We start from the raw sequence: 15,516 nt of genomic DNA on the forward strand, positions 1-15,516 counted from the left end.
TCTCAAATGGACCTGACTGTCTCTCTCTAAGTGACTGGGTGAGTGGGCCTAACCAGCAAGTGAGCTGCTGTAACATAATTTCCTTTCACATTCTTCCAAACCACATTTTATATCGACTTCAGAGGATGCATGGATACCTGTCTTAAAATATATGGCAATGAACCAAAAATACAACCCATTTGTACACGTGGAAGGCAGACATTTTACAAATACATGAAGATTGCAATCATTTGACAAATAGACCTATTTTAGACACTGACATTATCTTCATCCTGTGCGCTGCTGATAGCATAGGCAGGTTGGCTAAATTTTTAGATATATATTTGAATTCTACATATATTAATGTCGAATCTCTATTACATGTATTGATCATTTCTCCATATTAAAAAAAGATACATTTTAATCTGCCTTAATGTATGAATCTACAAACACTTTGAAGAGTCCACATGCCTAAAAGACATACAATGTATTGCAATGCGCTCAAGTTGTGCCAAAGGATGACGCGACGGAGGTTGGGAAGCGCACACTGTACGTGAGATGCAAGTGAACTGATGGGTGACTTCATGTAGCACCGGCATCCACACCGAGAGAGCGAGAGAGAGAGAGAGAGAGAGAGAGAGAGAGAGAGAGAGAGAGAGAGAGAGAGGTTATGTGGCAGCCTGAAAATGATCAATCCCTGAACGAGGCGGGAGGGTCACTTGATACCGGCTCCCTCTCAGCGGCTGACGGAGAGATTCTCACTGCTGTCCTGATGACTTTACAGGTTGTGCGTCTCGGCAGCGCGTAGAATAAATTAACCGGCAGTTTATCTCGCTGTATTTGGCGTCCGAACACATTCACTGACTGACTGAGTCGCGGGACGTTCCCCCAAAATCCCTGCGAAATAACCGGATCTGCACTATTCATGAATGAGTCTCCTCTTATTTCAAGGTGAGTAGTCTATCCTTTACTGTTAATAGCTGAACAGCAGCCTGTAGTGTGCAGAAGGGCAAAGTTGGATAGACTTTACGCGCCTCCGGACGCAGTGAAACACGTCCAGTGACATTGTGCAATCTGAATTGAGGTATTATATAAAATATTGCATGAGTAAATTATCAAATGATTTCTCTGCTGGCCACCTGTAACAACCAACAGATGTTGGACTGATGCTCTGAAGACTGAGCGACTGTAAATGCCTCAGCTACAGTGCCCATCACAGACAGGAGGCAGAGCAGCACTGTAGGTTTGGTGCAAATGATTGTATTATCAGAAAAATAGATTTCACTCTACTTTAGACAAAGCCAGCAGCCTGCTTGTGAAGATTTTTCCAGAACTCTTTAGTGGATTATTCTGGGCAGTGCATCAGACCAGTGGTCATCAGGAGAATACCAGAGTGAAGTATTTAGCCTGGAGATAGACAGTCCTCCACTGCTGCCCTGCCTCCTGCCTCCTGCTTCCTGGGCAGAACAGAAGCCACTGGGACGCTGATAAGGCTGGGCAGGCGCTGAGATGGAGCCTGAGCCTGAAAGAACTAAAGCGCACACACAGCTGTAGCAGTGCCAGATTCAACAATGCTTTTGACCAAGTACATCTATATTCGAGCCCCCTGTCTGTGTGTGTGTTTGGGTGGTAGTAGAGGGGGTGAGAGGGGCTGGTTGTTGGATTCATGGCTCTTTGACTCTCACCCCTCATGCAAACCAGATGAACCCCTCTTCTTTCTCTATGCTCTTTCTGGTCCGGCTTATCTGGCCAGCCAGTTGGACTAGCTTTTATTCTCCTGGCCCCTCCAGAGTGGGTAAAGCCTCTCATGGAGAGAGGAGAGAGATTGGCTTCTCTATTGGCGTGTTCATGCCAGTCATGCGTTCGGTACTTTATCAGTTGCCTGCTAATTTTAGAATTTACCACATTAATTCTGTCTCTCTCTCCTTTGCTGCATTTGACAGCAATAAATGAAACTGAGGTTTGGGTTGTAATGTTTACTGTTCATCTAAGGAGTTTTAGTAATGTAGTTGAGGGTTAACCAATCTAAGCTCCTAAGTAGACATTTTAAAGGGTCAGTTTATCCAAAATACAAATAAAAAAGACACATTTTCCCCCTTACTCATTGTTGTTTCTAGCCATGCACATACTTTTGGTCTTACATGCTGAGGCTTTAAGATGTTTAAGTCAAAGTCTTTTCTTTTCAGTTACAATGTCCTGCTAACTTAGGAGAATCCACAGACCTCACTGTGATCAGTTTTCAATGGAACTACAATTAAAGAAATCATTTTTATGAAATCTGAGGTCTGTGGATAATCCAGTATAACCTGGACATAGTTTCTAGAAAGATGAGTTGCTGTTGAGGTTTTCAAATGTAATTTTTCAGTGCTTTGAGGGGCACAAACAAATGTCCACTCATTGTTTTTGGGCAGGGACTGAAGTTACAGAGGCAGATATTAGTTTAATGGCTAGACACTGCTAAGTTTAACATTTTTTTTTCTTCTTATTCGGGTGAACTCACCCTTTAAGATCATGTATTTACACTGCTTTCCACAATGTATGTCAGACTGATCCACTGTAGATTAGATAAAAACAGGACATGTCCAACAAAATGAAGCATAAATGTGTTTCTGTTGGATTGTTCATTGATTTCTATTTGCTGACTGTTATATTTTTTACCAGTTTTTGTAATGGTAGTTTTGAATGTAAAGGGATTGCAGGAGAAACTACATAATTTTCAGGGTCTTCTGACCCTTGAGGCAACACCGGACCAGTGTAGGTGAAGTAATTTAGAACATCTGTCTCTGTCACATTCACCCACAAACCAGGAGTTAAGTGTTATCTCAGACTTCTACAGAGATTAATGAGCTATACTGTAGAAGAAGAAATCAGAAACACAATTCCACTACAGCTGCAAAAAACAGCTTTTGATTTAAATGACCACCAGTTCAAACCGTGACATTGATTTTGGAGTAATCTGAATATCAGGGAGACCGATGTGGGTCAGGGGCAAAGGCGAAGCACAGTCGCTGCAATAGTACATCATATGAATTAGTGTATGTAACACAATTACACGGTGTGTGAGTGCACAGCAGCTCACTGCTACTACCCATAGCTGGAGACCCCCCCACCTCCAACCCCCACCCCTCCCTCCACCCTACCCCTGTTGCCCACGGAGACACTGATTAAACACGACTGTTCAGATGCTACAGCCTGAGGAAGAAGAAGGAGAGTCCCCTGTGTGTGTGTTTGTATTGTGTTAGTGTTTGCATGTGTGTGCATGTACTGTGTGAGTGTTGTACTGTACACGTGTGCATTTACTAGTCTGTCATAGGAGTTTATACGTTAGAGAGGAGAGAAAGCGACAAAAAGAGAAGGTACGCAAACAGTGATATGAAACCGACAGTGAAGGGAGAAAATAAGAAACGGAGAGAGAAAAAAATACTGCAGATCATCAAGCATGACCGACATGCTATTGTCCTCACTCTTTTCTCTCCTTCATCCCCCTTCCAATCTTCACGCTTCCTCTTGTTTCAGTGTGTGATCCAGGCCTGGAGGGAGGTGGATGTACAGGTAGGTAAAGGTGGAGAATAGGAATGATACAGGGGTAGAGATGAGAGTAAGAGGTGGAAAAAGATAGGTAGCAGGAGCGAGAAAGACTAATAAAGACAGGACTAGACAGAGAGAGAGAGAGAAAGAGAGAGAGAGGTGGTGACAAACAGTGGAGGAGAGAAGTGAAAGGGAGGAGAGATACAAGTGGAAAGCGTGCAGCTCACCTGCCAGATGGCAGCTTTGGCAGTGCTCAGCATGCAGTGATGGTGGTCTTGCAATATGGCGCATCGGATCCAGATTGTCACACCGTTGTTGATACAAACAGTGCTATAACTTTGCTGATGTGTGTGTTTTGCATGATTTTCTCTGGCACTGGTATAGGCAGACAGCATATGGTCATCAAAAACCCCCAGACAAAGTTGAGGGAAGTCACGTGTGTTTTATTCTTGGGAAAATATTGACACATGACTTTTAAGTTTGAAGACTTTGAATCTCTATTTTCTTAAAGAGGCACTCAGGTGATTTTACACACAAGGATCAGTTTACTCATCATGAGAAGTAGCCTACTACTCAGCTTATGAAAACAGATGTATAATGTTTTCTGTGGCTCTGGAGGAGCTTTCGAAAGTCTGAGAAAATAACCATGGTGATACCATCAGGGTTATCTCAGGTTGGGCTTGGAGACTACATATTTTTGACAAAGTCTGCTTTGCACACTCAGTTTTACGGAGTTTGAAAGACATGGACATTTAACTTGCATGGAAGGTCTCACAAAAGATACTATCAAGTTGCATTATGAGAAATGTAGGATCTAGTGTTGACTCATATTAGGGACCATAAGTCAGGATAACTCGGCCTCTTCTGCACCGATTGTGACCTTTATGTTTAAAAATCTGTCTTTTGCAAGTCCCCCAACTTTATGGAAGCGCAATGATAAATACTAAACTGCCAGTCGTTCATGTCAGGTTTGAATGGTGCCAACCTTTAAAATCATTATTTTTGATGTCATACATTGTATGATGAGGGAACTAAGAAATAGGAGTCTTGGAACATTCAAATTAGTTATCAATTAAAATGTGACAATTTAATATAGAAATAGAAATGCAAATATTGGTCATGGAAAATACGTTATATGACATGGAAAATGTATGGATATTGGTCTTAATGTGGTACGTCTGTGTCACTTCACCTAAAACCTTCTATTTTCCTCCATTTTAGCAAACACCTCCATCTCAAATAATCTTCCATTTCTAGAAAATTAAATCTTTGTAGTACTACTTTCTTCATGTCATATCAGTAGAAGTAGGATAAATTCCCAATAAATAATAACATCAGTGACCTTTGAACAATCTCCACATTCACTGGTCCCTTCATAGGAAACCTGCAACTTCCAAGTTTCAAAGAACATGAAGTGCAGTTTGGGGTATTCCCCCATTAAAACGGTTTACTTTTCCTAAAACACTGGATCTACATATTGCTGGAATTTAACCATTTTGAAGAATGTAGAATTTATGAAAGTTCAAGGTTATAGATAAAAAATCTTGCACTTGTTTCAAACCAGCTGAATCGAACTTCTGAAGGAGAGCACTGAATTGCTTCTCCCTTGTGACTTTTGCTGACAGAGTCTTTGTTGGAATCTTAAAGCCACAGTTTGGCAAGCAAGCACCTGCTGAATGAGCTGCTTGGGCTGGTCTTAGAAAGAAAGTAAGTCATCAGTTACCTACAACATGGCCCAGAAGCCCAGAGCACCTGGACTACATCCGAGACTACAATGTTCAGCCCTTGGCAGCCACAAACCAGGTGGGACTGGACATACTTAATAGACTTGGAGAATTCAATATTAATTTGAGGATCAAGTCCTATCAAGAAGGACAGGTTATAGATATGGGAAATGTTCTCTGCTGTGTATTCGCTGTCAATTCTTTACTGTTTTCCCCAGCATGTACTATCCCTTAAGGAGCTTTTGTAAAAAAAGATTTCAAAAACCTGCGTCCCATTTGCCTTCCAGTGATTTTCTATTTGAGTGAAATTCACCTGTTTTTGCAGTCCTGGTAGACCTCTGGCCCACTAGGGTACTGTGCTTTTAACCAGGCTATTTCTATTTTGAGGAAATTTCTATGCATTTGCCCAAAATCCCATTTAGAGACTTAGGAGATGGGATAGAGTTTCAGAGTAGGTTAGAATTAGGGACAAACCGGGCTAGGCCGACCTTGGAGACTGAGATAATCTGGGCAGATGCTTGTATTTGTACAGCTTTAGGGTGAATGGCCACCCAAGGCCTTATTTGCACTGCAGATTAAATGTTAAATGGGTTTTGGAGCAGCAGATACTTAGAGGGAAAGTTGTCAAATAGGAGAACATGCACCATCTCTCCTCCTCTTTCCTGTTTCTCTCTTCCTCACTCGCTGTCTATTGCTGTCTCCTCTTGCTCACAGTGATTTGTCAGCAGTGGAGGTAGCAGCTGTTCCTTTTGCATTGTAATTTATTTGATCATAATTATTCGTGCCAGCTACCTCCAACCTTGGCATCCTCCACACCACAAAAGCCATATGGGCAAAGAGGGAGGAAGCTGAGGAAACGTACAGGCTTCTTTGGAATAAGTTCTTTGGTTTCTGTGTGCAGTGGTGTGGGAATTATGGACATATGTGCTTCACAGCTTCACATTGATCACTGTGTTTGATTATTTTTCTCATTCATACACTGGGGTCCAGTCTCTGCCAAATGTAATGTATTTTCCCTGTTAGGTCTCCATGATTTATGCATGCAAAAGCAATATAGCCCTGCACATCTGTAACTAAATCCGTCTGAGCAGAAATATAGCTTTGTTCTACAGAAAGAGCAATGTCAAATCAGACAAAAAAAAGACAGAAACTCAGAAGATGGGAGCAGACAATAAAATTACAGCCATGCTAGAGGCTGAATATCAGGCTGGTAGTTATTGAGCCAAATAAAAATGGCTGAGAGAGAGTGCTCTTACAGTACAAAAAAACACAACTGGAGAGCTATTCTGTACTTGTCTCTGGGCTAGACAGTAGAGCTCACATTTCACCACCCTTATTCTCGATTCCCCTTAGCTGCACTGTCCACAGATCACTCTGAGGCCCGGTCGGACTCCTCTGTTTACCCCTTGTTCTTCTTCTTGCACTTAAGTGACATTGAGGATGAGAGGTGCTGGGCAGCCGCTGCAGCACGGCTCACGCGCACATGCTGTGTGGTTCCAAAGAAAACGCAGCTTGCAATGTCTTCTGCTGCTGTCGCTGAATTATAGAAGACCCTCTATTGCACTCGAGCTGCATGGGTTTTCATCACAGTGCTGGAGGTCACTTTGACTTTCCCCTTTATGCTCATCATATATGCAACACGAGGGCTTTGGCAGTTGAATGGAGCCTGCTTGAGGTCACCATTAACCAGGGAAGACCGACAATGAGATTTATGGAAGAGGAGACAGAGCTGAGAAGAGGGAAGGGAGGAGAAAGGCATGCATGGTTAAATCTGACTGTGGCAGCAGTGCCCTTCATCTGGTCCCTGCTCTTAACAGCAATTTCAGATATAGTACTGTATCTGCATGTATAATGCATACACCCTAAGATAATGGCATGCGTTGCAGAGGAGGCTGCTGACTGTGTTGTGGTGATGTGTTGGAATTGGTCCCCTATGTCACATTTGCCAATGCCCAGGTCCCTCGCAGCATCCTGCAGTTATTAAGAGCAGAGCGCGTTGCGATGACATAGTGCTGTTTTACTGTTCCTCTTCCTCTTCAATCTTCCGCTACTCTACCATCAAGATTAGTGGCTGGCTGGAGAGTCCTAAAGCTTGCAATATCTATGCTGACCAATAAACTAAACAACAAGAATGAAAAAAAAAGGCAATTATGGTTCGTTTTGTTAATATAAAATCATGCCGGGACACAAAGACATCCCCGAAGAGCTGCCAACAAAACTAAATGAATTTATAGCAATTTACACTTGTTTCCAGAGAATACTAGCATCACAAAGTTTTAGTATCATTAATCTAAATACTGGTTGTAAGATTTTTCCCCCTGACTGAGAGAAATGTCAGGGGGAAGCACTGCTGTTTGAATTTACACTGTAGAACATAATGATGAAAATTAACCACAGGCCAACTGTCACAAAATTTTACTGCGCGGCATCAAAGTGGAGATATCCTGTGGGTATGTGCAGTGTGAGCATCCACGCTACACATTATGCCCTCTGAGGCTCGAGTCTGTGTTGGGGCCTTACAAGGCGGAGCCAGTCGCCCTGGGCTGCCCCTCCACAACGCAGCCACAGATAAAACACGGTGGACTGATCACAAAACATTGCTTTTCCTAATAAACCCCACCGGTCCCTTGTGATTCAATATGACATTCATTTATAAGTCATCTTTAATAAAGACGGCATTTTCATGTCCTAATTCCCCGACTCATCTCTGTAGGTACCAGTGACAGCCCCTGGCTCTGGCTTGCTGGCTCCCTCCTCCCTCCTGTCTCTGCCACGTTTGACCTACTTCTGTCTCCACAACATTGTAAACAGATCTACTAATTGCCTTCATTTATTCATTTGGAAGTCAAGTTCTGTTGCGGCTGGCGCCCTCCCAGCTCATTCATGTGTAATGTGTACAATGCTGGCCCTCCCCCCCAACGACTCGTCCATGTGTATTTGCCGAAAACCCCAAAGAAAAGTATCGCATCAGGCCATGTGAGTTTACTGTATATACTATATACTACTAAGTGCAAACATTGTACAGTACATTACCAGGAAGTGCTGCAGCCAAAATGTTTTCCCCCAAATCTGAAATCATCTCCAAAAACAAACTTTCTAAACTGACTTTTAACTTCCGTCAGCAGCCCAGTCTTGGAAAACCTACGAACACAAGAGCTGGCTGGTAATCAGAAGGACAGAAGCTGTTGTGATTATTGTAGTTCAGACACTTGCCGCCCCTGTGGTCTTATATTGTTATTGCTTTTGTGCAGCTTTATAAATCTAGGCCACAAAAAACAACAGCAACAAAAAAATATTTTTATCACATCTGATGCGAGTGACAGTGACTCCCATTGTTGACTAAGTGTGAGAACAGAGATGTTTCTTCTGACCTTTAGAAAGATCACGCCAGTCTGTTGACAGTGTTTCCAATCTCACACAAATCTATAATCCAAAACGTAAACAAGATAAACTTGAACACCATGCTGTTTGTGCTTCACGCTATTGAACTTGAACGAGCAGTGAAAATGATGCACATGGACAGCCTTACAAAGAAATGTCCCCTATGAACATTTTAGTTCATCTCTGATGGCAGATGGGTCAAACAAACAAGAGATAGAAAAAAGCTAACCATCCCTTCTGTCCCATGGATCATGCCTAACAGGCCACTACAGAAGCTATGACAGCATTTCACCCCAATAAAAGCTGAACCCAAAGGATGGATTTGGTTCCACAGATCTCGATCCAGGTCAAAGGGTCGTGTTTGTGGAGCACAAGAGGCTGCCTTCTCCCCCCTCTACGCTGTGATTGGTGCCCGCTGAGAGCTTGCGTCCCCAGAGGCCTCAGCAAACTATGTTCCTGTGTGTGAGTGTGAATGAGTCACGTCTGGGTTGGAGCATGTCTGAGTGGCGAGGCAGAGAATTCAGCAGGGAGGACTGCGCAGGGCAAAGAGTTGTCTCTATAATCCAGGGTAAACACTGAGCAGCATGACTGCACGCCTTAGACGTGACCAAAGCCGGAGAACAGAAATGGATGAAACGATGAGGATGCTGCTTCTCTGCACGCCAGCCTGGCTCCGTTTGCTACCGGCACTTCCTATTTTCTCTTCTTGTTTTCTCCCCCTGTTTTGTAATTCCTCTGAGGGTTTAAATGGAGACTCTCAACACTGAATTAACCTCTGGGTGGCCCTGCAGGTGTCTGTTGTTTAAGGTCATGGCAGACTCAAACCTGGTTTCGCAAATATCATTTGGTCTGCTATTTGCTGTCGGATCTCAAGAGCGCTGTCTTATTAATTATTTCTAATAGAGAAAAGGACAGCGCTTGAGGTTCTGAGAAGATTACAATGCAAATTACTTCAAAGGTCTTCACCTGGAAGTTTGCAGTGTGATTTGACCAAGAGAAATTTAAAGTAATGGGATTCTGTTGGATGTCACAAAGTAGAGACAGCCTTAGTTGAATTGGTAAACACAAAATTACTTTTCTGCTTCTTTTTGTGGCAGCTCAAGAATATGCACAAAGGATTGAGTCAGATTTTTGTGATCTAACCCGCCCACTTTTAAACTGCTCTTCAATGCATTACATCCCATTCCACCATCCTGTTTCACACTAAAAAGCCTACATCAAAGGCAAAGCAGAAGAAAGATTTAGAAAAAGGGTTGCACTCCAGGGAGTAAAGGTTTCGGCTGACCACTGGTTTAGCCACACAACACATGAATGCTGCAAAAGATTATATTTTAGTTTACCCAGAAGCTGTCAAAATAAAGCACTGTCACTGCTTCCTCTGAAACATTTCAAAATGCCTGAATAACCTTTTCACTGGGTTTTCACATAAAAGAGACAAATGATAGCAAATCGTGGTTACATCAACACAGAAACTGGTTTAGGGACTCAGCTTGCAAAGCAGACGATTTGAGGGATTTTCAGAAGGAATTTGCTGGACACCATTTCGCCCAAAATAAAGAAGCTGTAAACATTAGAGCCAACATGTCCTGCCAAATCTCAGCATTCTGAGAACTAATAAAAGCAAACACAGTTGTTTGTGTCCAGTCAGAAAAAATGGTCAAGAAAAGAAAAGAAGAAGCTTCTGTCATAAACATTTAAAGCAGAGATAGATACAGATAGAGATAAGAGTGTGACTCAGGTTGATTCACAAAGGTCTGACTAATGTCATGTATTACAAATAAAGAAAAGCAAACATTGAACTTCAGATTTCAATTCAGCGATTACAGTGTGTGACAGATGTTACTCTTTGGTGGCCAATTACTGGTAGAGTTGCTCACACGGAGCCTGCCAAATTGAGCAGAGTAGGTCGAGACACTTGAGTGACTTCTCCCCTGGTGTGAGCGTGGCGGGGACAGATGGACAGGAGATGCTGGAGTGGAGCTGGAGTCGGCCCAGCCAGCTCAGTGTCAGTCCATCCGCTCCATCCCTGGCTCTCGCTCAACTCAGCCGGACGTCCTGTTAGTCAGCCAATGAAGAGCACCCACCGCATCATGACCCCCGCATTAGGATCTGACATGGCTGTCTTCATTTAACCTTTACTTATACCAGGAAGTCTCACTGAGAAAACACCCTGTTTACGTTAGCCCCAGCCAAAAAAGACAGTTGCCTTTGAGCTAAAGCCTTCTAGCTTTTCAGCAGGATATCTTTAGAGGAAATTTAGAAGCATTTCACTGAAGGGGTTTAAATGATTTAAAAAAAATAAGTATTATTAGAAGAGTGTGAAGGGGCTGTTGATGTGGTAATGGAGAGGACAAAGGGTGAGATAGACACAACGTTTGGGAGCCAGATTGGAGAAGCTTCGGTTGGCATACAGACAGGATTTAGGGTGATGTAGGTATCTTAATTTATGGTCCGTCCTCCTATGCAGGCAGTTTTATTACTCCATTAATGGACTTCGATGAAGTAACGGCGTATATGAAACCACTTTATCTACGATACTTGCGTTGCCTTCACTAAACATCTGTCTTTACCTCTTTACCAAAAACAGTTTTTTTTGTTTTTTTACCAAATTAGCTTATTTTGTCTCATCTGTATGAGAAACACCTTGCATCAAACTAGAACATAACATCACATAATAGTTCTGACAAGGGGAAAAAAAAACAGTAAACAAATCAAACGTCTTTTGTCATGTGTCTAATTCATCCATTCTCCAGTCCAGTGTTTGAGGGACATTGTTTGTCCCCTGAAAATATCTACATAAAATATGCTAATGAAATTAAACAGGGAAGTGTGAGGGTTGATGCTGCCTGCCTCTGAATCTCTAATGACTCCTCGCCATCCCTGGAAAAAGCCTGATTAATTTAGGAATGTCGGCCACAGTGGAGAGTGATTAATTCCTCCTGGATTCAACCATTTAAACGAACAAGGCAGAGGGGAGAAAGGAAAACAGAGAGCCCAAAATATGGACGCATAATTAATACATTTGGATCACATTAATTAGCCACCCAAACAGAGGGAAGGCACAACTGCAGTGTGTCACTGCTTTGTTCAAGCAATAGACCACAGTTAGTTCTCTCTTACAGAGCGGCGAATATAATGAGCCCCCCTGTTGATAGGGGGAATATTGGACCATCTCTCAGGCTAGTAAATATGAGGAGACAGTTTAAACAAATGATTACTTGTTTCTTTGATGTCTCATGTGTCTGACTAAGCAGAGATAGAGGGGAAAACAAGCACATATATTTCTAGGTTTTTAGAGGAAGTGTTAAATGATACTTTGAAAGCAGTTTTTCACTCTTGAAAGAATCAAGGATCTTTTGAGTTTAAAACAAATATCTCTCTTTTTTCTTTCAGAAATATGTGAATATCACAAGACTGCACTTCAGCTCATCTTTTTCAGTGCAATCCTGCTCCTTGCTGACACACGATCCCAGGTGTTTTGTCTGAGCTTGGTAATTTTCGGAGCCCAGTGGGGATGGGAACGTGCTTGGATAAAGGATGGACTTACTGCGGCCTCACTAAAGGTCACGGTCCTCTTAAGGTCATGTCATGGCCCCTGGCACTGTGGCTATTGACTCTAATCTCTGTGAATCAAAAGACGACTGTTGGACAGACTCTGAACACCTTCCAATCAGAGAGGAGGGAGTGGTCGCTGAACCACCTGACTGTGCATCAGTCTACTGGGGCTCTGTACGTCGGGGCTGTCAACCGAATCTACAAGTTGTCAGCTAATCTCACCCTCCTGGTGTCCCATGATACAGGGCCAGAGTATGACAACAAAGCATGTTATCCTCCACTGATTGTCCAGCCCTGTTCTGAGCCTCTTGCCTCTACTGACAATGTTAACAAACTGTTGCTCATCGACTACTCTCACAACCGACTGCTGGCCTGCGGCAGTCTCTACCAGGGCGTCTGCAAGCTGATGAGGCTGGATGATTTGTTTATCCTCGTGGAGCCCACACACAAGAAAGAACACTACCTGTCCAGTGACAACCAGACAGGGACAATGTACGGGGTTGTTGTGCCCTCGCAGGGTCAGGATGCGACTCTGTACATCGGCATGGCCGTTGGTGGCAAACAGGACTACTTCCCAACTATCTCCAGCCGCAAGCTGCCTCGTGACCCAGAATCCTCTGCCATGCTTGACTATGAGCTTCACACTGACTTTGTTTCCTCTCTCATTAAAATCCCTTCAGATACGCTGGCTCTTGTCCCACACTTTGACATCTATTACATTTACGGCTTTGCTAGCGGCAGCTTCGTCTACTTCATGACCGTCCAGCCGGAGACGCCTGAGAATGGGATGCCCGCTGGTGGCTCCCCTGGCGACCTGTTTTACACCTCTCGCATCATCCGCCTCTGCAAAGGTGACAAGAAGTTCCACTCATATGTGTCACTTCCTGTGGGGTGCATACACAGAGGCGAGGAGTACCGTCTGCTGCAGGCGGCTTACCTGTCCAAGGCCGGCAGGGTTCTGGCAAAGTCGCTCAACATCAGCGCCCAGGAGGACGTGCTCTTTGCCGTGTTCTCCAAGGGACAGAAGCAGTGCCACGACCCTCCAGATCACTCTGCTCTCTGTGTCTTCACCATCCAAGACATCAACACACGCATCAAGGAGCGACTGCAGTCCTGCTACCAGGGAGAGGGAAACCTGGAGCTGCACTGGCTTCTGGGAAAGGATGTGCAGTGCACTAAGGCGGTAGGTGGATTGTAGAGAGAGAAAGGCACTGAACTATTTGATTTAGCTTCCTACAGTGTAACACACACATGTTTAGACCAACTATGAAACCCACATGGTTGCATTGATATAGATTTACTGAAATTTGGCTGTTTGATGATCTACAACCATGATTGCAGCCTAAATAGCTGATAGGCAGGCAGCCAGAGCTGTGCTGAAGACACCATTCAGGTTTTTAGGATCCCACGAGAGCAGAAGAGCTGGAGGAGATTAATTCCACAATGCTAATCAGAGGAGTTTTGTATGGAGCTTTGATTTCATTCAGGGGTTTGGGCACTGACTCCCGCCTTCTTCTCCTCCCCTTTCTCTCCCTCTCTCTCTCTTCCATCTCCTTCCTTCTACTCTTGTTGCTGTCAGCAGTATTTGAACCCTCTGAGACCTGTTTTTGATCTTGAGAAAAGGGCTTTCTTGTAAATGTCCAAGTCTGTGCCTTTGTAAAAGCAATAATTCTGCATAATAAGTGGCTTTCATGAAAACAAGTTAAAAGTGAACCATGAAAACAATGATATTCATCACATCCATCGCTCTGGTGGTTCCCACTTTGATTCCACCATGCCATCAAACAAATAACATGTATTGCTATTCATAAAAGCAACTGAGGGAGGACAGAGACACATAATAATGCAATAATTAACTCTCACTTAGTTACAAAATTAGGTTACAAAATGCCATATTTACTATCTGCCAATTACTGGGACAACAAGACAAAAGAGTAGATAGCCGTAGAATTCATCCTCTGGAGACCTTGAATGTCTGTCCAAAAGATGAATCCCTTATATTTTCTGATGCTCCTTTCCAAGGTCTTATAATAGGGATGAGGTAAAAAAATCAGCAGAATTTCAGATTGGCAATTTTGCAAGCAATCAACAGTAAGCAATACAACTGTTAAAACAAATATTCAAATGACAAATATTCACATATGCTTACAATATTTAGGTTCAAAAGAGAAGAGTTGAATACTCACATACTAGCCAGAAAGAAAATTATTTATTTACGGTAGGATGGGGTGAGAGATGAAGTTCACTGATCACACTGAGTAAAGCTCAGGTACATTGCTTGATGAAAGAAAAAGCGCAGTAACAACTAATATATGCATAAGAAGTAGGGGATGTGAAATAAGAAATTAGCTGCCCTATAAAGATAGATTTATACACTGAGTGACAAGCAGTTAGCAAAGGTTTGAGGTGCATGTTAGTAGATGTAACAGGACTGCTTAGCATGCTGCTCTCTTTGATGCTTAATCAAAATCTGACATCTCTTGTGCTGCATGTTTGTGTGATGTCAGATCAAGCAATCTTAAAATCACAGAAACAGGCGCAAAATACACAGCGTTTCTTATGTTTGCCATCAGCAATTAGTCTGCACTGCAAATTCGCCTGCTGATAAACGCAGCAGCCCAAACCCTTTTGAAGTAATCATTTTTAACCCTGGAAATTGTGCACTTAATGCATGTTACGCTTAGCAGAAGTCAGTTCGAGTTCTCCTCTTAAAGTCGCATGTGTCTACAGTGATCTCTGTCATTTTTCTCTCCCACTTATTATCTTCCCTCTCTCTTGTTACCTCCACCTCCCCTCCTTATATCTGTCATCCCCACTCCTCCTTCCTTTCACTCTCTCCCCTTTCCTATCCCTCCCTCCTTTCACCACTTCCTGTTTTCTTCCCCGTAACTTCTCAAAAAACTCCTCTCTGCCTTCATACTCTTAATGCTTTCTTCATCTTCACCCCCACACCCATCTCTCCATCCCTCCCTCTCTCCATGCAGCCTGTTCCCATTGATGATCACTTCTGCGGCCTGGATATAAACCAGCCCCTGGGGGGTTCCCAGCTGGTGTTGGGTCAGACGGTGTACACTGAGAGCAGGGACAGGCTGACCTCTGTCACCTCCTACGTCTACAATGGACACAGTGTGGTCTTCCTGGGGACCAGGAGTGGACGGCTGAAGAAGGTGAGAGCAGTAATACACTAACAAACACTGTCGAGCAAGATGGGCTTAATCTGCCTTTTTTTCACACTGAATTCAGATACTCAGTCTGGTTGTTTACAGTGAATTGCTTATTCTCAAGAGATGCAACCAGATCCTCTTGATGACATCACTTATCTACTCAAAACACAACAATGATTTCTTTC

At 43.2% G+C, this 15,516-nt stretch overlaps 1 protein-coding gene across 1 annotated transcript in view; it reads left to right on the forward strand.

Moving 5' to 3' along the window:
- Positions 1 to 640: 640 nt before the first annotated feature.
- Positions 641 to 15,516, forward strand: part of LOC122885639 (plexin-A2-like) — a 73,332-nt gene continuing 58,456 nt past the window's right edge. The window contains exons 1-3 of the mRNA XM_044216997.1: positions 641 to 930; positions 12,006 to 13,350; positions 15,152 to 15,334. Of these exons, the coding sequence (XP_044072932.1) occupies positions 12,127 to 13,350; positions 15,152 to 15,334 (1,407 nt within the window). The 5' untranslated portion in view covers positions 641 to 930; positions 12,006 to 12,126. The remainder of the gene's footprint in view (positions 931 to 12,005; positions 13,351 to 15,151; positions 15,335 to 15,516) is intronic.

This window comes from Siniperca chuatsi, linkage group LG2 (assembly GCF_020085105.1).
Source record: "Siniperca chuatsi isolate FFG_IHB_CAS linkage group LG2, ASM2008510v1, whole genome shotgun sequence".
Taxonomy (NCBI): domain Eukaryota; kingdom Metazoa; phylum Chordata; class Actinopteri; order Centrarchiformes; family Sinipercidae; genus Siniperca; species Siniperca chuatsi.